Source organism: Gigantopelta aegis, chromosome 3 (genome assembly GCF_016097555.1).
Source record: "Gigantopelta aegis isolate Gae_Host chromosome 3, Gae_host_genome, whole genome shotgun sequence".
NCBI lineage: Eukaryota > Metazoa > Mollusca > Gastropoda > Neomphalida > Peltospiridae > Gigantopelta > Gigantopelta aegis.
In genome coordinates this window covers 4,149,308-4,172,125 of record NC_054701.1, presented here as the reverse complement: position 1 = coordinate 4,172,125, position 22,818 = coordinate 4,149,308, and the positions used below count along the sequence as shown (strand labels likewise).

General features: G+C 36.6%; 1 protein-coding gene across 1 annotated transcript in view; it reads right to left on the bottom strand.

Annotated features, from left to right (window-relative positions):
* Positions 1-22,818, bottom strand: part of LOC121367406 (integrator complex subunit 13-like) — a 253,339-nt gene that overhangs the window by 35,476 nt on the left and 195,045 nt on the right. The window contains exons 6-9 of the mRNA XM_041491560.1: positions 21,121-21,249; positions 13,607-13,691; positions 10,929-11,024; positions 5,243-5,332 (exon numbers count right to left, since the gene is read on the bottom strand). Of these exons, the coding sequence (XP_041347494.1) occupies positions 5,243-5,332; positions 10,929-11,024; positions 13,607-13,691; positions 21,121-21,249 (400 nt within the window). The remainder of the gene's footprint in view (positions 1-5,242; positions 5,333-10,928; positions 11,025-13,606; positions 13,692-21,120; positions 21,250-22,818) is intronic.

Genomic DNA, 22,818 nt, shown 5'->3' with positions numbered 1-22,818 from the left:
ATCAGATGTTTTACACTGGATGTTTATTACGTTTTACACTGGATGTGTATCAGATGTTTTACACTGGATATGTATTACATGTTTTACATTGGATGTGTATCAGCTGTTTTACACTGGATGTGTATCAGCTGTTTTACACTGGATGTGTATCAGCTGTTTTACACTGGATGTGTATCACATGTTTTACACTGGATGTGTATCACATGTTTTACACTGGATGTGTATCACATGTTTTACACTGGATGTGTATCACATGTTTTACACTGGATGTGTATTACATGTTTTACACTGTACATGCATGTATCAGATGTTTTACACTGGATGTGTATTACATGTTTTACACTGGATGTGTATTACATGTTTTACACTGGATGTGTATTACATGTTTTACACTGTACATGCATGTATCAAATGTTTTACACTGGATGTGTATTAGATGTTTTACACTGGATGTGTATTACGTGTTTTACACTGGATGTGTATTACATGTTTTATACTGTACATGCATGTATCAAATGTTTTACACTGGATGTGTATTAGATGATTTATACTGTACATGCACATATCAGATGTTTTATACTGGATGTGTATTAGATGTTTTACACTGTACATGTATGTATCAGATGTTTTACACTGGATGTGTATTAGATGTTTCACACTGTACATATATGTATCAGATGTTTTACACTGGATGTGTATTAGATGTTTCACACTGTACATACATGTATCAGATGTTTTACACTACACATATCAGATGTTTTATACTATATATGTATATGTTTTACACTACATGTATCATGTTTTACACTGTACATGTATCAGATGTTTTACACTTATGTGTATGAAACATTTTATACTTATGGTTTGCACTGTGTGTGTATGAGATGTTTACATTATATGTATCTGATGTTGTACACTGTACATGTACATGTAAATGAAACATTTACAATTTATGAGTATCAGATGTTTTACACAACATGTATCAGGTGTTTTACACTATACAGGCATCAGATGTTTTGCACTGTACAGGTATCAGATGTTTTGCACTGTACAGAAGAACAGAAGAAGTTTTTTTTTTTTAATGGCACCACTAGATTAATTAATCATCGGCTATGGGATGTCAAACATTTGGTAACTCAGCTAACACAGCTAGGGATGTTTGATATGCACCATCCCACAGACTTGATACCATATACCACAGCCTTTGATATACCAGTCGTGGTGCACTGGCTGGAACAAGAAATAGCCCAACGGGCCTACCGATGTGGATTGATCCCAAACAGACCATACATCAAGCGAGTGCTTTACCACTGGGCTACGTCCTGCCCCCTACACTGTACATGTATCAGACAAGATGTTTTACACTACATGTATCAGGTGTTTTACACTGCACATGTATCAGGTGTTTTACACTGCACACGTATCAGGTGTTTTACACTGCACATGTATCAGGTGTTTTACACTGCACATGTATCAGGTGTTTTACACTGCACATGTATCAGACAAGATGTTTTACACTACATGTATCAGGTGTTTTACACTGCACATGTATCAGGTGGTTTACACTGCACATGTATCAGGTGTTTTACACTGAACATGTATCAGGTGTTTTACACTGCACATGTATCAGGTGTTGTACACTGCACATGTATCAGACAAGATGTTTTACACTGCATGTATCAGGTGTTTTACACTGCACATGTATCAGGTGGTTTACACTGCACATGTATCAGGTGTTGTACACTGCACATGTATCAGACAAGATGTTTTACACTACATGTATCAGGTGTTTTACACTGCCCATGTATCAGACAAGATGTTTTACACTACATGTATCAGGTGTTTTACACTGTAAGTGTATCAGACAAGATGTTTTACACTACATGTATCAGGTGTTTTACACTGCACATGTATCAGGTGTTTTACACTGAACATGTATCAGGTGTTTTACACTGCACATGTATCAGGTGTTGTACACTGCACATGTATCAGAAAAGATGTTTTACACTGCATGTATCAGGTGTTTTACACTGCACATGTATCAGGTGGTTTACACTGCACATGTATCAAGTGTTGTACACTGCACATGTATCAGACAAGATGTTTTACACTACATGTATCAGGTGTTTTACACTGTAAGTGTATCAGACAAGATGTTTTACACTACATGTATCAGGTGTTTTACACTGTAAGTGTATCAGACAAGATGTTTTACACTACATAGATCAGGTGTTTTACACTGTAAGTGTATCAGACAAGATGTTTTACACTACATGTATTAGGTGTTTTACACTGTAAGTGTATCAGACAAGATGTTTTACACTACATGTATCAGGTGTTTTACACTTCCCATGTATCAGACAAGATGTTTTACACTACATGTATCAGGTGTTTTACACTGCCCATGTATCAGACAAGATGTTTTACACTACATGTATCAGGTGTTTTACACTGTATGTGTATCAGACAAGATGTTTTACACTGCCCATGTATCAGACACGATGTTTTACACTACATGTATCGGGTGTTTTACACTGTAAGTGTATCAGACAAGATGTTTTACACTACATGTATCAGTTGTTTTACACTGTAACTGTATCAGACAAGATGTTTTACACTACATGTATCAGGTGTTTTACACTGTAAGTGTATCAGACAAGATGTTTTACACTACATGTATCAGGTGTTTTACACTGCCCATGTATCAGACAAGATGTTTTACACTACATGTATCAGGTTTTTTACACTGTAAGTGTATCAGACAAGATGTTTTACACAGCATGTATCAGGTGTTTTACACTGCCCATGTATCAGACAAGATGTTTTACACTACATGTATCAGGTGTTTTACACTGTAAGTGTATCAGACAAGATGTTTTACACTACATGTATCAGGTGTTTTACACTGCCCATGTATCAGACAAGATGTTTTACACTACATGTATCAGGTATTTTACACTGCCCATGTATCAGACAAGATGTTTTACACTACATGTATCAGGTGTTTTACACTGTAAGTGTATCAGACAAGATGTTTTACACTGCCCATGTATCAGACAAGATGTTTTACACTACATGTATCAGGTGTTTTACACTGCCCATGTATCAGACAAGATGTTTTACACTACATGTATCAGGTGTTTTACACTGCCCATGTATCAGACGATGTTTTACACTACATGTATCAGGTGTTTTACACTGCCCATGTATCAGACAAGATGTTTTACACTACATGTATCAGGTGTTTTACACTGCCCATGTATCAGACAAGATGTTTTACACTACATGTATCAGGTGTTTTACACTGTATGTGTATCAGACAAGATGTTTTACACTGCCCATGTATCAGACAAGATGTTTTACACTACATGTATCGGGTGTTTTACACTGTAAGTGTATCAGACAAGATGTTTTACACTACATGTATCAGGTGTTTTACACTGTAACTGTATCAGACAAGATGTTTTACACTACATGTATCAGGTGTTTTACACTGTAAGTGTATCAGACAAGATGTTTTGCACTATATGTATCAGGTGTTTTACACTAAGTGTATCAGACAAGATGTTTTACACTACATGTATCAGATGTTTTACACTGTACATGTATGAGACAAGATGTTTTACACTACATGTATCAGATGTTTTACACTGTACATGTATCAGACAAGATGTTTTACACTACATGTATCAGGTGTTTTACACTGCCCATGTATCAGACAAGATGTTTTACACTACATGTATCAGATGTTTTACACTGTAAGTGTATCAGACAAGATGTTTTACACTACATGTATCAGGTGTTTTACACTGTACATGTATCAGACAAGATGTTTTACACTACATGTATCAGATGTTTTACACTAAGTGTATCAGACAAGATGTTTTACACTACATGTATCAGGAGTTTTACACTGTACATGTATCAGACAAGATGTTTTACACTACATGTATCAGATGTTTTACACTGTAAGTGTATCAGACAAGATGTTTTACACTACATGTATCAGGTGTTTTACACTGTACATGTATCAGACAAGATGTTTTACACTACATGTATCAGGTGTTTTACACTGTACATGTATCAGACAAGATGTTTTACACTACATGTATCAGATGTTTTACACTGTACATGTATCAGACAAGATGTTTTACACTACATGTATCAGGTTTTACATGGTACATTTATCAGACAAGATGTTTTACACTACATGTATCAGGTTTTACATGGTACATGTATCAGACAAGATGTTTTACACTACATGTATCAGATGTTTTACACTGTAAGTGTATCAGACAAGATGTTTTACACTACATGTATCAGATGTTTTACACTGTAAGTGTATCAGACAAGATGTTTTACACTACATGTATCAGGTGTTTTACACTGTAAGTGTATCAGACAAGATGTTTTGCACTATATGTATCAGGTGTTTTACACTAAGTGTATCAGACAAGATGTTTTACACTACATGTATCAGATGTTTTACACTGTACATGTATCAGACAAGATGTTTTACACTACATGTATCAGGTGTTTTACACTGCCCATGTATCAGACAAGATGTTTTACACTACATGTATCAGATGTTTTACACTGTAAGTGTATCAGACAAGATGTTTTACACTACATGTATCAGGTGTTTTACACTGTACATGTATCAGACAAGATGTTTTACACTACATGTATCAGATGTTTTACACTGTAAGTGTATCAGACAAGATGTTTTACACTACATGTATCAGGTGTTTTACACTGTACATGTATCGGACAAGATGTTTTACACTACATGTATCAGATGTTTTACACTGTAAGTGTATCAGACAAGATGTTTTACACTACATGTATCAGGTGTTTTACACTGTACATGTATCAGACAAGATGTTTTACACTACATGTATCAGGTGTTTTACACTGTACATGTATCAGACAAGATGTTTTACACTACATGTATCAGATGTTTTACACTGTACATGTATCAGACAAGATGTTTTACACTACATGTATCAGGTTTTACATGGTACATGTATCAGACAAGATGTTTTACACTACATGTATCAGGTGTTTTGCACTGTCAATGTATCAGATAAGATGTTTTACACTACATGTATCAGATGTTTTATACTGCACATAGAAGTTTTTCAATAATGTACATGTATCAGAAATGTTTGACTTAAAGTATTATTTTAAAATCTTTAAAACCAATAAAGTGTATGTGTTCAAATGAGTAAACAAGCGTTACCTCCTAGAAGAAAGTTAGTCAAACATGACGATGGGCGACTGTTCACGTCAACAGGAGTGATCCGGTGAGCACCAGAACAGTGGTGCAGTTCTGTCAAGATAAACAGACAAATGTCAACCTCTAGTTAAAGTTGGTTTTATTTAATAACACCACAAGAGTACATTGATTAATTAATCATCCGTCATTAGATGTCAAACATTTGTTAAATTTGACTCATAGTATTTAGAGGAAACTTACATTATCATCCAGTTAGTATTAGTAACAAGATATCTTTTATATATGCACTTTCCCAAAGACAGGACAGCACATACCATGGCCTTTGATATATCCATCATGGGGCACTGATTAGGAAAGGAAAACAAAATTAGAGAAGGGGCCTACCGAGGTGTTCGATCATGTGAACAAAGTAAGCACCTCAGGCTAACACTATCAATTAAGCTAGGTCCCACTCCTTTCAACATCAAGTATTTACCCACACAAACATACATATCCATATATGAGACTAAATTTTATCTCTTTCATAGATTACAATGGACAACTACACACTAATTCAGAAAATAGTTATGAACTTTAAAAAACACTGAAGACTTTAGTTAGTGACATCAAAATGTCACAAGATAGATGCAGGTAAGTTAGCAGGTAAGTTAGCTGATTTATAATATTAAATATGTCCCGGTGTATGACAGATGAAAGCTATATAGGATGTGTGGATCACTGTAAGCAAAGTGTCTTGCTGATATGCTGATATGCTTTACATTCATACCCTATTTTGTGTACAGAGTTGCTACTTAAGATCAAACAAGTATCTGTCTGACTACAAACATCAATCAGGTTCCACAACGGACTAATTTCTTCACGTTTTGCACGGTTCCAGTGTAAAAAATTTGACCTCCAGAAATTCAGTTATATTCAATTTTTTTTTTTTTTCAATGCCACAAAATCTAATGAATAAATTACCCTTTTCAGCCAATAATTTTCTAATTTTTCAAACAGATATTCATGTTTCCTGAACCATTAGAAAACTCTGCATTAATTGTTTTTTTTACATTCCTCACTTACAATATTGGATTTAGGAGTACCATGAACAATACTGGTTTTACATTCCTCACCTACAATATTAGATTTAGGAGTACCATGAACAATACTTTTACATTCCTTACCTACAATATTGGATTTAGGAATACCATGAACAATACTGTGTTTACATTCTTTATCTACAATATTACATTTAGGAATACCATGAACAATACTGTTTTTACATTCCTTACCTACAATATTGGACTTAGGAGTACCATGAACAATACTGTGTTTACATTCCTTACCTACAATATTGGATTTAGGAGTACCATGAACAATACTGTGTTTACATTCCTTACCTACAATATTGGATTTAGGAGTACCATGAACAATACTGTGTTTACATTCCTTACCTACAATATTGGATTTAGGAGTACCATGAACGATACTGGTTTTACATTCCTTACCGACAATATTGGATTTAGGAGTACCATGAACAATACTGTTTTTACATTCCTTACCAACAATATTGGATTTAGGAGTACCATGAACAATACTGATTTTTTACCTACAATATTGGATTTAGGAGTACCATGAACAATACTGTGTTTACATTCCTTACTTACAGTATTGGATTTAGGAGTACCATGAACAATACTGTGTTTACATTCCTTACCTACAATATTGGATTTAGGAGTACCATGAACAATACTGTTTTTACATTCCTTACCAACAATATTCGATTTAGGAGTACCATGAACAATACTGTGTTTACATTCCTTACCTACAATATTGGATTTATGAGTACCATGAACAATACTGTGTTTACATTCCTTACTTACAGTATTGGATTTAGGAGTACCATGAACAATACTGTGTTTACATTCCTTACCTACAATATTGGATTTAGGTGTACCATGAACAATACTGTTTTTACATTCCTTACCAACAATATTCGATTTATGAGTACCATGAACAATACTGTGTTTACATTCCTTACCTACAATATTGGATTTATGAGTACCATGAACAATACTGTGTTTACATTCCTTACTTACAGTATTGGATTTAGGAGTACCATGAACAATACTGGTTTTACATTCCTTACCGACAATATTGGATTTAGGTGTACCATGAACAATACTGTTTTTACATTCCTTACTGACATACAGGAGTACCATGAACAATACTGTGTTTACATTCCTTTTAGGAGTACCATGAACAATACTGTGTTTACATTCCTTACCTACAATATTGGATTTATGAGTACCATGAACAATACTGTTTTTACATTCCTTACTTACAATATTGGATTTAGGAGTACCATGAACAATACTGGTTTTACATTCGGTACCAATATTTCAATCCTTACCGACAATATTGGATTTAGGAGTACCATGAACAATACTGTTTTTACATTCGGTACCTACAATATTGGATTTAGGAGTACCATGAACAATACTGTTTTTACATTCCTTACCATACAATATTGGTATTTATTTAGGAGTACCATGAACAATACTGGTTTTACATTCCATTTTTACCTACAATATTGGATTTAGAGGTACCATGAACAATACTGTTTTTACATTCCTTACCTACAATATTGGATTTAGGAGTACCATGAACAATACTGTGTTTACATTCCTTACCTACAATATTGGATTTATGAGTACCATGAACAATACTGCGTTTACATTCCTTACCTACAATATTGGATTTAGGAGTACCATGAACAATACTGTGTTTACATTCCTTACCTACAATATTGGATTTAGGAGTACCATGAACAATACTGTGTTTACATTCCTTACCTACAATATTGGATTTAGGAGTACCATGAACAATACTGGTTTTACATTCCTTACCTACAATATTGGATTTAGGTGTACCATGAACAATACTGTTTTTACATTCCTTACCAACAATATTCGATTTAGGAGTACCATGAACAATACTGTGTTTACATTCCTTACCTACAATATTGGATTTATGAGTACCATGAACAATACTGTGTTTACATTCCTTACTTACAGTATTGGATTTAGGAGTACCATGAACAATACTGGTTTTACATTCCTTACCGACAATATTGGATTTAGGTGTACCATGAACAATACTGTTTTTACATTCCTTACCAACAATATTCGATTTAGGAGTACCATGAACAATACTGTGTTTACATTCCTTACCTACAATATTGGATTTATGAGTACCATGAACAATACTGTGTTTACATTCCTTACTTACAGTATTGGATTTAGGTGTACCATGAACAATACTGTTTTTACATTCCTTACTGACAATATTCGATTTAGGAGTACCATGAACAATACTGTGTTTACATTCCTTACCTACAATATTGGATTTTTACATTCCTTACCTACAATATTGGATTTATGAGTACCATGAACAATACTGTGTTTACATTCCTTACCTACAATATTGAATTTATGAGTACCATGAACAATACTGTTTTTACATTCCTTACCTACAATATTGGATTTAGGAGTACCATGAACAATACTGGTTTTTACATTCGGTACCTACAATATTGGATTTAGGAGTACCATGAACAATACTGGTTTTTACATTCGGTACCTACAATATTGGATTTAGGAGTACCATGAACAATACTGGTTTTTTACATTCGGTACCTACAATATTGGATTTAGGAGTACCATGAACAATACTGGTTTTTTACATTCGGTACCTACAATATTGGATTTAGGAGTACCATGAACAATACTGGTTTTACATTCCATTTTTACCTACAATATTGGATTTAGAGGTACCATGAACAATACTGTTTTTACATTCCTTACCTACAATATTGGATTTAGGAGTACCATGAACAATACTGTGTTTACATTCCTTACCTACAATATTGGATTTAGGAGTACCATGAACAATACTGTGTTTACATTCCTTACCTACAATATTGGATTTAGGAGTACCATGAACAATACTGTGTTTACATTCCTTACCTACAATATTGGATTTAGGAGTACCATGAACAATACTGTGTTTACATTCCTTACCTACAATATTGGATTTAGGAGTACCATGAACGATACTGGTTTTACATTCCTTACCGACAATATTGGATTTAGGAGTACCATGAACAATACTGTTTTTACATTCCTTACCAACAATATTCGATTTAGGAGTACCATGAACAATACTGTGTTTACATTCCTTACCTACAATATTGGATTTATGAGTACCATGAACAATACTGTGTTTACATTCCTTACTTACAGTATTGGATTTAGGAGTACCATGAACAATACTGGTTTTACATTCCTTACCGACAATATTGGATTTAGGTGTACCATGAACAATACTGTTTTTACATTCCTTACTGACAATATTCGATTTAGGAGTACCATGAACAATACTGTGTTTACATTCCTTACCTACAATATTGAATTTATGAGTACCATGAACAATACTGTGTTTACATTCCTTACCTACAATATTGAATTTATGAGTACCATGAACAATACTGTTTTTACATTCCTTACCTACAATATTGGATTTAGGAGTACCATGAACAATACTGGTTTTTACATTCGGTACCTACAATATTGGATTTAGGAGTACCATGAACAATACTGGTTTTTACATTCGGTACCTACAATATTGGATTTAGGAGTACCATGAACAATACTGGTTTTTTACATTCGGTACCTACAATATTGGATTTAGGAGTACCATGAACAATACTGGTTTTTTACATTCGGTACCTACAATATTGGATTTAGGAGTACCATGAACAATACTGGTTTTACATTCCATTTTTACCTACAATATTGGATTTAGAGGTACCATGAACAATACTGTTTTTACATTCCTTACCTACAATATTGGATTTAGGAGTACCATGAACAATACTGTGTTTACATTCCTTACCTACAATATTGGATTTAGGAGTACCATGAACAATACTGTGTTTACATTCCTTACCTACAATATTGGATTTAGGAGTACCATGAACAATACTGTGTTTACATTCCTTATCTACAATATTAGATTTAGGAGTACCATGAACAATACTGTGTTTAAATTCCTTACCTACAATATTGGATTTAGGAGTACCATGAACAATACTGTGTTTACATTCCTTACCTACAATATTGGATTTAGGAGTACCATAAACAATACTGGTTTTACATTCCTTACCTACAATATTAGATTTAGGAGTACCATGAACAATACTGTGTTTACATTCCTTACCTACAATATTGGATTTAGGAGTACCATGAACAATACTGTGTTTACATTCCTTACCTACAATATTAGATTTAGGAGTACCATGAACAATACTGTGTTTACATTCCTTACCTACAATATTAGAGTTAGGAGTACCATGAACAATACTGTGTTTACATTCCTTACCTACAATATTAGAGTTAGGAGTACCATGAACAATACTGTGTTTACATTCCTTACCTACAATATTAGATTTAGGAGTACCATGAACAATACTGTGTTTACATTCCTTACCTACAATATTGGATTTAGGAGTACCATGAACAATACTGTTTACATTCCTTATCTACAATATTGGATTTAGGAGTACCAAGAACAATACTGTGTTTACATTCCTTACCTACAATATTAGATTTAGGAGTACCATGAACAATACTGGTTTTACATTCCTTACCTACAATATTGGATTTAGGAGTACACCACTTGAGAGTGACAGTTTCCGTTGGCAACCCTTCTTTTGATGGAATTACCAAACCTTCCACGTTTTCAACTGGAGAAAGAAAAATAAAGGGAAAAAGTAAAAACAATTTATCGGTATACAAAAATTGTCATTAGTCATGGCATAAGGTTTCAATGAGTTTTCTATTACACAGAATACTTGTATCAGTCTAGAAATGTATTTCCTGTATGTAGTGCAGTAATTTAGTAAACATCTGAGAAACTTGTAATTAAATGTAGCCTAAGTATGGCTTTGAGGAACATGATAATAAACCGTAAATTGTTAAGCACAAATCACTTGGCTAATTATCATCCATACAGAATATTTGAATTATAGCAACCATATTATTATTATTATTATTAATTATTATTATCTTATTTGATAAAAAGGTAGAGTATCTAAAAAAAAAAGGCATTCAGTAAAGAAAAGACTGACCTCATAAAAAATACAGTAAATTCTTACACAGAACAAGAGACCATACATCTGTGTAATATGAAACCGTAGTTAAAATCCTACATGTATGTTAACTTGGATGGAAAAGGAAAGTGTTTATTGTATTGTTGTAAAGATATTGGTGCAAATGTATCAATTTTATTGATTTAATTGTACTGATGTAAAACCTCATCACTGCCAATAACACTTTTAAATCTCTTTAACGAAGCAGTCATGTATATTATTATTAAACTGAAATCTGCTAAGTTGCTTGAACCTCATATTTTATAGAGATCATTTAGTGACTGAAACTAAAAAAAATTATACTGTGATCTGTGAAAATTACGTTCAGATTAAATGTTTCTTTTAATTTAATTTTAGCACTGCTATAAAAACTCACTTTGATAAACCAAATGAAACTATACAATTTGCCAAAAACATTACTAGTGCATTTTAATCTGCTCTCCAATTTGTTCTTAATTCTCAGTAATGACAAGCACTGACATCCAATATGTCTGCCCATTTACTGTTATCAGTGAGAACTAACGAGGAACAGAAAACTAATCTGGTTAGACAGTTACAAAGAAATCCTTTCACAGTAGTCAACTTTGTGTTTGTAACAAATTTTAAACTAAACATTTGATTCATTTTCATTTCAACTTATTTTCATGCTTATATCCAATTAAGTTTCAAGCACGCTGTCTTGGGCACATACCTCAACTATCTGGACCGTCTGTCCAGGACAGTGGGTTAGTTGTTAGTGGTTAGTGAAAGAGAAGAGGGTGTAGTGGTCTTACACCTACCACTGAGTTGTTAAAACTCGCTCTGGGTGGGAGCCGGTACCGGGCTGCAAACCATATACCTACCTGCCTTATGTCCGATGGCTTAACCACAACAAAACCGAGGCTCGTTAAACATTTGAAGCTAATGTAACCATGAAATTACATACACTTTATTTAACTTGGAACACGCTAATGAGACCATAACATATAAGCTATATACAATAAACACGTACATTAGTGCCAACCAAATCTTTAAAACAAAACAAAATACAAAATTATGCTGGTAATAAGAATATAATGGATCAACCAGTTTTGACTTTTCCAAATGGATACAGCACTAGATGGGTGTTGTAGTCTGATTTCTCTTACACACCCGTGTTAGAGATGATCCATCAATATCGTGTCCAACATATGTTGCCGATCACTTCTGAGATCTAATTGTGACTGGTTGCTCTGTGGTGATAACCTGGTCACCACAGCCATACTATCCAATAAAATAAGGATGACTTGAGGACTGTTCGGTGACATGTGAGCTAATCTGAAACTGGTTACTGTATGATGCATACATGTAAGTTAACTTCCGCACTAGTGTCATAATTACATTTTACTTGAAAAAAAACAACTTGTTTAAATTTACTTCAAACCTAGTTTTTGAGGATATGTAAGAAATAAGATACTATTTATCTTACAACTTGTTGATTAAAAATGTATCCAACTCGCTTTGTTGTAAGATAAATGGTATTCAGCTGCCACGTACTCGTACAGTTTTCTCTATGTCCAGTGTTCGAGATTAACAGTATTCCAATATCCCGGGGATACCAGATTTTAATTTTGGATACCAGTCTTCAAGAAACCAGTATCCTGCCGGGATACCATATAATGTTGGGGGTTTTAATCCTGAGTTTTTATTTTTTGTTAAAACTAAAAGTCCACATTTGCCAGCGAAGTTAAGTAACAGTATTTTTGAGCTCATACCCAGTCTAATGCTACGCCATAACAATATGTTCCCTAACTCTTACTCGAAGTGCAGCAATAGACGGGGAACTGCAAGTTGCTGTTGTTTTTGTTGGATGTTTCCTGCCTTCAAATTTTATTTAAGAGAAAATTTATACAATACGTAGGTTTATAAATTACTGCTAAATACTAATTTATGTTGGTATTACACCAAAATGGATGAAGCAAATCTGTTTGCCCATTTCGTTTGATTGTGAATTCTGCTATTTCAATTGTGATATCAGTGTAGCATAGGCAGGGCACAAAAACAGTGTCGTCCAAGTGTGTTACGATGTTATTTATAAATTTCATTTAAGTGGGATACTAAATTCTCAGGTGGGATACCAGATTTTGAAATGTTAGTATCCAACTGGGATACTGCCCAAAACTTTTAAATCTCGAACACTGATGTCCGTGCAGGTTTACCCGTCTTGAAGATTTCATCATGGACAGAGGAAGGATGCAGCAACTCTACATCATAGTTAGCCGACGAACTGGCATTCTGCTCTTCCTGAAAGAAGATATTTAAAAAATCACAGTAAAATGTTTGCTAGTTACCACACAGCGAGTACAGGTACACCACGGGGCGAGTACAGGTACACCACGGGGTGAGTACAGGTACACCACGGGTGCGAGTACAGGTACACCACGGGGGTGAGTACAGGTACACCACGGGGCGAGTACAGGTACACCACAGGGCGAGTACAGGTATGTATGAAACCATGTGGTATATGAGAAACTGAATAAAAACGTGACAGCTCTAGGTCTCCTATGTCATTCTGTGGACCAAAGGAAGACATGTTTTATTTAATGACGCACTCAACACATTTTATTTATAATTATATGGCGTCAGACATATGGTTAAGGACCACACAGATATTGAGAGAGGAAACACGCTGTCACCACTTCATGGGCTACTCATTTTGCTTAGCAGCAAGGGATCTTTTATATGCACCATCCCACAGACAGGGTAGTACATACCATGGCCTTTGATATACCAGTTGCACTGGCTGAAATGAGAAATAGCCCAATGGGCCCACCGATGGGGATTGATCCCACACTGACTGCGCATTGAGCAAACGCTGTACCACTGGGCTACGTCCCACCCCTTCTGTGGACCAAGTGCTGAGTGTCTTTTGTTCCTCGGTATATAAGTGAATTTCGGTTACATTGGTTACAATGTAATGCCATCCCATTTGTCCAGCTGTTGCAATGCAAGTTTGTCCATCATTCCCAAAAGATGTCAATAAGAAACATCAGAGCTTGTGACATCATAGTTTTTACTGGTACTTAGTATTATGGAGCATTACTACTCAAGAACCAAAAAAGAATTCAAAACATTCATCTTGTTTGTAATTTTATTATTAAGTATGTTTCAAATTTAATTATAGCTATTTCTTTGTACATTTTGTTTTTTCATACCCTGATGATCCGAACGAGGTACCAGATATAATATATAAAATTATATTTATTACAGATAATATCACACAAAATAATAAAAATACAAACTGCCCATAAACATAATGCTTACAGTATTGGGGTTTTTTTGGTCTCCAGTTATGAAAAGATAATTTGGCACAGCTATAAAGCAATAAACATTGTGACCCAAGGGATGAAAGCTCTATGAATGAAAATTCTCCAACATAATCAACTACAGAAATAGAAGGGAATAATCTACGGCAATATCGGGCATTCAGGAACTTGAGATATTGAAATTGTGAAATTTAATTCAGAAGCCAAATTGAACACACTGTATTTGCGGTAATCAGATGGACAAGAGATCAACATGGGTCATGTACTTTGAGTGCTGTATCATACGAAGACACTGTCAGACCCCAGTAGACCAAACGAAGGTTATACTTCGCTTTTTTCTTTTTCTTAAATGGTGTTTGCTTTGAGGCAAGTTGGGAAAGCAATTTCTTTGATAATTAGTTTGTGGTATGTACAACATTTTCATTCTGAGGCAATCAATCAGGCCAGTTCCCTGTGTGGCACAGAGCACTTCGAGTTTCCACTGTCAAATACATTTACCATATCTTCGGCCTGCCGGCAACTCCCAGGGTAGATGTATGTAAAGAAAGCATGGTCTCAATCGAAACTGGGTGTAATAGATTTGCCAAATGTTATTATAAAGCCGTTTTTCCAGGATGAAAAGTTGCCCCATGCTGTGGTTAATTAGCATAGACCCCATCTGCTTGATAGATTTTGTTTCTACTGACACATAAACCTGATTTGTCTGTCAATCAACCATAGCCAAACTTTCATGTCGGAGTATTCAACAGAGACAATAACATTGTTGAATGCATTAAAAATTAGTTTTAAAAGCACTGCAGGAATTGTGTCAGTGGACACTGAATTATTGATATATTCTTGAGCATACAAACCATACACTAGGGCAAAGCAGACTATTTGTAATCCCAGTTAATGCATACTATTAGTAATACTATTAAAATAAAAATATATAAATATAGATATTAAAATGTCTTTGCAAAAAGAGGAAGAATGTAGACAAAAAGGGAACTCTTTACATGCTTGCGGAAGTGGTGACAATTTGAGTGATCCTAAACAAGTTTCCTAATTTATCGTATTAAACAAACATGTAGTACGCAGCCTTTGAGGATACATAGAGGTTATTATACGAGCTTGTGTGTCTTACGCAACAAGTGGTAGGATTTTTGTATTGCCTGAGTGAGAGCGACGGTAATACATGAATCCTGACATGAGTTTAATAAAATCAATATAATTCACAAGCGAGCATAATAATTTCTTTATTATCCACATTATCCAAAATATTAATTTTATGAATAATTAGGACTGTCAAACATATCAAACGTAACTAGAAGGAGAAGATGAAATGACGTCATTTTAGTAAGTGATATTATACAGAACTAAGACTGGAGAAACCATATTATGTTATAACGTCGCTTCACAAAATTACGTCATTTGTTGTGCACGTGAAATCATTATGACACACATGTGTCATACTACTTGTATTTCCCTGTGTATCTTGAACTATGTGGATAATAACCATTTTCGTAAAACTGATGGTTGCCAGACTGACTAAATTTGTAAAATTCATAGTTCCCTGCAGTTAATAAAGGTTGCCATGTGTGACTGGGCGACTGCTAATGTTCATTCCTACTAATAACGGCTAAATTAATTTCTATTTTCTGACTTTTCGCACAGTGAATGCCGTAAATGATACGCTATCACAGTATAAAATATCACTGTTAATATTACATTACTACTAAATGAAAAATGACAAAATGTTCATTAAAGGCAGCTAGATTATTTTAAATTACCCATAGTGGCTGCTGTAAACACTAACTGTCACATTTCCAAATATATTTCATCAATCAACAATTAAACACGGCCGGTGTAAGATCTCGTTTATTCGGTCAAAAGCCTGCTCATCAAACAGGGGTTAAGTAATTATGGGCCCATTATTAGCCAGAACATCGGGAGGTCAAACACACATAAATCAAGCACTCTATCACTAGCAGTGATTCCCATGTGATGGAAATGAGAGAAAACCCCAACTACATTATTTCACTAGTAGCAATTAAGGGATCTTTTATATGCACCATCCCACAGACAGGATAGCACATACCATGGCCTTTGATATACTAGTCGTGGTGTACTGGCTAGAAGGAGAAATAGCCCAATTGGCCCACTGATGAATTCTGATCCTAGACCGAACGTGCATCATGTGAGCACTTTACCACTGGGCTACATCCCGCCCTTCACCACAGATGAAGAAAAAACACAACTCAACATTGGCTGTGAAACATTAATGTGACACTGTTGATGAATTGAAATTCTCCTGCAACCACTGTGTGTATTGGCAGGTTGTGATGACTGATTAAACTGAAGTCAGAACGCCACTAGTCGATCATTATCACTTGACACTGGGCCATCATCAATCCCAGTGATGTTTTGAGACTCGATCGCGCCATTATTATGATGGAGATTCCATTTGTAGGTTGTGTGATTGTCACATTATAGTGACAGATTGCATGGTCACTGAATGATTTTCAAAATTATTTGTAAACAAACCAAGTATTTACTAACACATTAATAATTTATACTATGTTCAATTAGCCCCCACCCCCACCCTAAAAAAAAGGGAAAAAAAGAAAACCCCATTAAAACACCCCAAGCTCACGCACAGTAGCGGTACATGTATGATGATTTTGATGTCAAGTTATATGTTTTTGGGTTAGAACATTAAATTTACTTGTACTTGCTAGAATGTGTAAAATAACAACAAAACTACTGACTTGCCAAAATTCAAAAACAAATTTCCATTTTCATTGAAATTATCTGACAGTGTCACACACAGTTGCTATATTATTCTTATTTTCTTTTTAAAAGAGTTATTTGAGAGTCTGAGGATCTGCTTGCACACATGCCAAACCATGAATGGAAGTTATTCAACAAGACTTTGTGTCACCATTATTTGGACCGGCCTCGGTGGCGTCGTGGTTAGGCCATCGGTCTACAGGCTGGTAGGATCCCAGTCGAGGCATGGGATTTTTAATCCAGATACCGACTCCAAACTCTGAGTGAGTGCTCCGCAAGGCTCAATGGGTAGGTGTAAACCACTTGCACAGATCAGTGATCCATAACTGGTTCAACAAAGGCCATGGTTTGTGCTATCCTGCCTGTGGAAAGCGCAAATAAAAGATCCCTTGCTGCTAATCGGAAAGAGTAGTCCATGTAGTGGCGACAGTGGGTTTCCTCTCAAAATCTGTGTGGTCCTTAACCATATGTCTGACGCCATATAACCGTAAATAAAATGTGTCCAGTGCGTCGTTAAATAAAACATTTCTTTCTTTCTTTCCATTATTTGGCTATGTACACAATCCGGTTTAAATATTTTACTGCTATTGCACTTCATATCCATTGTTAAAGGTATAATTGTTTCAGCCATATATAAATATTTTTTCAAATACAATCAGATGCATTGATAATCAATTCCAGTGGAAATAACTGAAGCATGAACTTGTTCACAAAAATATAAACTTGATTTCTACATTTTCTCTGTAACTAAATTATAGTGAAAATAAGGTACAAACATGACTTTTCACTAAGCTTCACTTTTATGAATTTTGTGTAAATATATATATGTCATGTCATAAATAATACATAATATTAAAGTGTTTAATGTATTTGTCCGAGTTCTCTCCTTCATTGGGATTCCCGTCACGGTCGTGGAACCCAGGTTATAATGTATCTGTGCGAGTTCTCACCTTCAATGGGATTCCCGTCACGGTCATGGAACCCAGGTTATAATGTATCTGTGTGAGTTCTCACCTTCATTGGGATTCCCGTCACGGTCATGGAACCCAGGTTATAATGTATCTGTGTGAGTTCTCACCTTCATTGGGATTCCCGTCACGGTCATGGAACCCAGGTTATAATGTATCTGTCCGAGTTCTCACCTTCATTGGGATTCCCGTCACGGTCATGGAACCCAGGTTATAATGTATCTGTGTGAGTTCTCACCTTCATTGGGATTCCCGTCACGGTCGTGGAACCCAGGTTATAATGTATCTGTCCGAGTTCTCACCTTCATTGGGATTCCCGTCACAGTCGTGAAACCCAGGTTATAATGTTTGTGTTTGAGTTCTCACCTTCATTGGGATTCCCGTCACGTTCGTGGAACCCAGGTTATAATGTATCTGTCCGAGTTCTCACCTTCATTGGGATTCCCGTCACGGTCATGGAACCCAGGTTATAATGTATCTGTCCGAGTTCTCATCTTCATTGGGATTCCCATCACGGTCATGGTACCCAGGTTATAATGTATCTGTGTGAGTTCTCACCTTCATTGGGATTCCCATCACGGTCGTGGAACCCAGGTTATAATGTATCTGTGCGAGTTCTCACCTTCATTGGGATTCCCGTCACGGTCATGGAACCCAGGTTATAATGTATCTGTGCGAGTTCTCACCTTCATTGGGATTCCCGTCACGGTCATGGAACCCAGGTTATAATGTATCTGTGCGAGTTCTCACCTTCATTGGGATTCCCGTCACGGTCGTGGAACCCAGGTTATAATGTATCTGTGCGAGTTCTCACCTTCATTGGGATTCCCGTCACGGTCGTGGAACCCAGGTTATAATGTATCTGTCCGAGTTCTCACCTTCATTGGGATTCCCGTCACGGTCGTGGAACCCAGGTTATAATGTATCTGTCCGAGTTATCACCTTCATTGGGATTCCCGTCACGGTCGTGAAACCCAGGTTATAATGTTTGTGTGTGAGTTCTCACCTTCATTGGGATTCCCGTCACGGTCATGGAACCCAGGTTATAATGTTTGTGTGTGAGTTCTCACCTTCAATGGGATTCCCGTCACGGTCGTGGAACCCAGGTTATAATGTTTGTGTGTGAGTTCTCACCTTCATTGGGATTCCTGTCACGGTCATGGAACCCAGGTTATAATGTATCTGTCCGAGTTCTCACCTTCATTGGGATTCCCGTCACGGTCGTGGAACCCAGGTTATAATGTTTGTGTGTGAGTTCTCACCTTCATTGGGATTCCTGTCACGGTCATGGAACCCAGGTTATAATGTTTGTGTGTGAGTTCTCACCTTCATTGGGATTCCCGTCACGGTCGTGGAACCCAGGTTATAATGTTTGTGTGTGAGTTCTCACCTTCATTGGGATTCCTGTCACGGTCATGGAACCCAGGTTATAATGTATCTGTCCGAGTTCTCACCTTCATTGGGATTCCCGTCACGGTCGTGGAACCCAGGTTATAATGTATCTGTCCGAGTTCTCACCTTCACTGGGATTCCTGTCACGTTCGTGGAACCCAGGTTATAATGTATCTGTGTGAGTTCTCACCTTCATTGGGATTCCCGTCACGTTTGTGGAACCCAGGTTATAATGTATCTGTCCGAATTCTCACCTTCATTGGGATTCCCGTCACGTTCGTGGAACCCAGGTTATAATGTATCTGTGCAAGTTCTCACCTTCATTGGGATTCCTGTCACGGTCGTGGAACCCAGGTTATAATGTATCTGTCCGAGTTCTCACCTTCATTGGGATTCCCGTCACGGTCGTGGAACCCAGGTTATAATGTATCTGTGTGAGTTCTCACCTTCATTGGGATTCCCGTCACGGTCGTGGAACCCAGGTTATAATGTATCTGTGTGAGTTCTCACCTTCATTGGGATTCCCGTCACGGTCGTGGAACCCAGGTTATAATGTATCTGTGTGAGTTCTCACCTTCATTGGGATTCCCGTCACGGTCGTGAAACCCAGGTTATAATGTATCTGTGCAAGTTCTCACCTTCATTGGGATTCCCGTCACGGTCGTGGAACCCAGGTTATAATGTATCTGTGTGAGTTCTCACCTTCATTGGGATTCCCGTCACGGTCGTGGAACCCAGGTTATAATGTATCTGTGTGAGTTCTCACCTTCATTGGGATTCCCGTCACGGTCGTGGAACCCAGGTTATAATGTATCTGTGTGAGTTCTCACCTTCATTGGGATTCCCGTCACGGTCGTGAAACCCAGGTTATAATGTATCTGTGCAAGTTCTCACCTTCATTGGGATTCCTGTCACGGTCGTGGAACCCAGGTTATAATGTATCTGTGTGAGTTCTCACCTTCATTGGGATTCCTGTCACGGTCGTGGAACCCAGGTTATAATGTATCTGTGTGAGTTCTCACCTTCATTGGGATTCCCGTCACGGTCGTGGAACCCAGGTTATAATGTTTGTGTGTGAGTTCTCACCTTCATTGGGATTCCCGTCACGGTCGTGGAACCCAGGTTATAATGTATCTGTGTGAGTTCTCACCTTCATTGGGATTCCCGTCACGGTCGTGGAACCCAGGTTATAATGTTTCTGTGTGAGTTCTCACCTTCATTGGGATTCCCGTCACGGTCGTGGAACCCAGGTTATAATGTATCTGTGTGAGTTCTCACCTTCATTGGGATTCCCGTCACGGTCGTGGAACCCAGGTTATAATGTTTCTGCACTTGAGCCACGAGCTTGTTGTAGAGGAACTTGCCCGACTGCGTAACCAACACCTCGCTTGACAGAAGGGACGAGATCTGTAGGATAAAATGTGATTTTACTGACAGAAAGGACAAGATTTGTAGGATAAAATGTGATTTTACTGACAGAAGTGTAGAGATCTGTATGACAAAATGTGGTTTTATTGACAGAAGAGAAGAGATCTGTATGACAAAATGTGGTTTTATTGACAGAAGAGAATAGATCTGTAGGATAAAATGTGCTTTTACTGACAGAAGAGAAGAGATCTGTGAGACAAAATGTGTTTTTTATTGACAGAAGAGAAGAGATCTTAAGATAAAAATGTGGTTTTATTGACAGAAAAGTAGAGATCTGTAAGGCAACATGTGGTTTTATTGATAGAAGAGAAGAGATCTGTAAGACAAAATATGGTTTTAGAAGAGATCTGTGAGACAAAATGTCTTTTTATTGACAGAAGAGAAGAGTTGTGTAGGATAAAATGTGGTTTTATTGACAGAAGAGAAGAGATCTGTAGGATAAAATGTGCTTTTACTGATAGAAGAGAAGAGATCTGTAAGACAACATGTGGTTTTATTGACAGAAGAGAAGAGTTGTGTAGGATAAAATGTGCTTTTACTGATAGAAGAGATCTGTGAGACAAAATGTGGTTTTATTGACAGAAGAGAAGAGATCTGTGAGACAAAATGTGGTTTTATTGACAGAAGAGAATAGATTTGTGAGACAAATTGTGGTTTTATCGACAGAAGAGAAGAGATCTGTGAGACAAAATGTGGTTTTATCGACAGAAGAGAAGAGATCTGTGACACAAAATGTGGTTTTATCGACAGAAGAGAAGAGATCTGTGAGACAAAATGTGGTTTTATCGACAGAACAGAAGAGATCTGTGAGACAAAATGTGGTTTTATCGACAGAAGAGAAGAGATCTGTAAGACAAAATGTGGTTTTATCGACAGAAGAGAAGAGATCTGTAAGACAAAATGTGGTTTTATCGACAGAAGAGAAGAGATCTGTAAGACAACATGTTGTTTTATTGACAGAAGAGAAGAGATCTGTAAGACAAAATGTGGTTTTATCGACAGAAGAGAAGAGATCTGTAAGACAACATGTTGTTTTATTGACAGAAGAGAAGAGATCTGTAAAAGAAAGAAAGAAGTGTTTTATTTAACGACGCACTCAACACATTTTATTTACGGTTATATGGCGTCAGACATATGGTTAAGGACCACACAGATTTTGAGAGGAAACCCGCTGTTGCCACTACATGGGCTACTCTTCCGATTGGCAGCAAGGGATCTTTTATTTGCGCTTCCCACAGGCAGGATAGCACAAACCATGGCCTTTGTTGAACCAGTTATGGATCACTGGTCGGTGCAAGTGGTTTACACCTACCCATTGAGCCTTGCGGAGCACTCACTCAGGGTTTGGAGTCGGTATCTGGATTAAAAATCCCATGCCTCGACTGGGATCCGAACCCAGTACCTACCAGCCTGTAGACCGATGGCCTGCCACGACGCCACCGAGGCCGGTCAGAAGAGATCTGTAACACAAAATGTGGTTTTATTGACAGCAGAGAATAGATCTGTAAAACAAAATGTTGTTTTAGTGACAGAAGAGAATAGATCTGT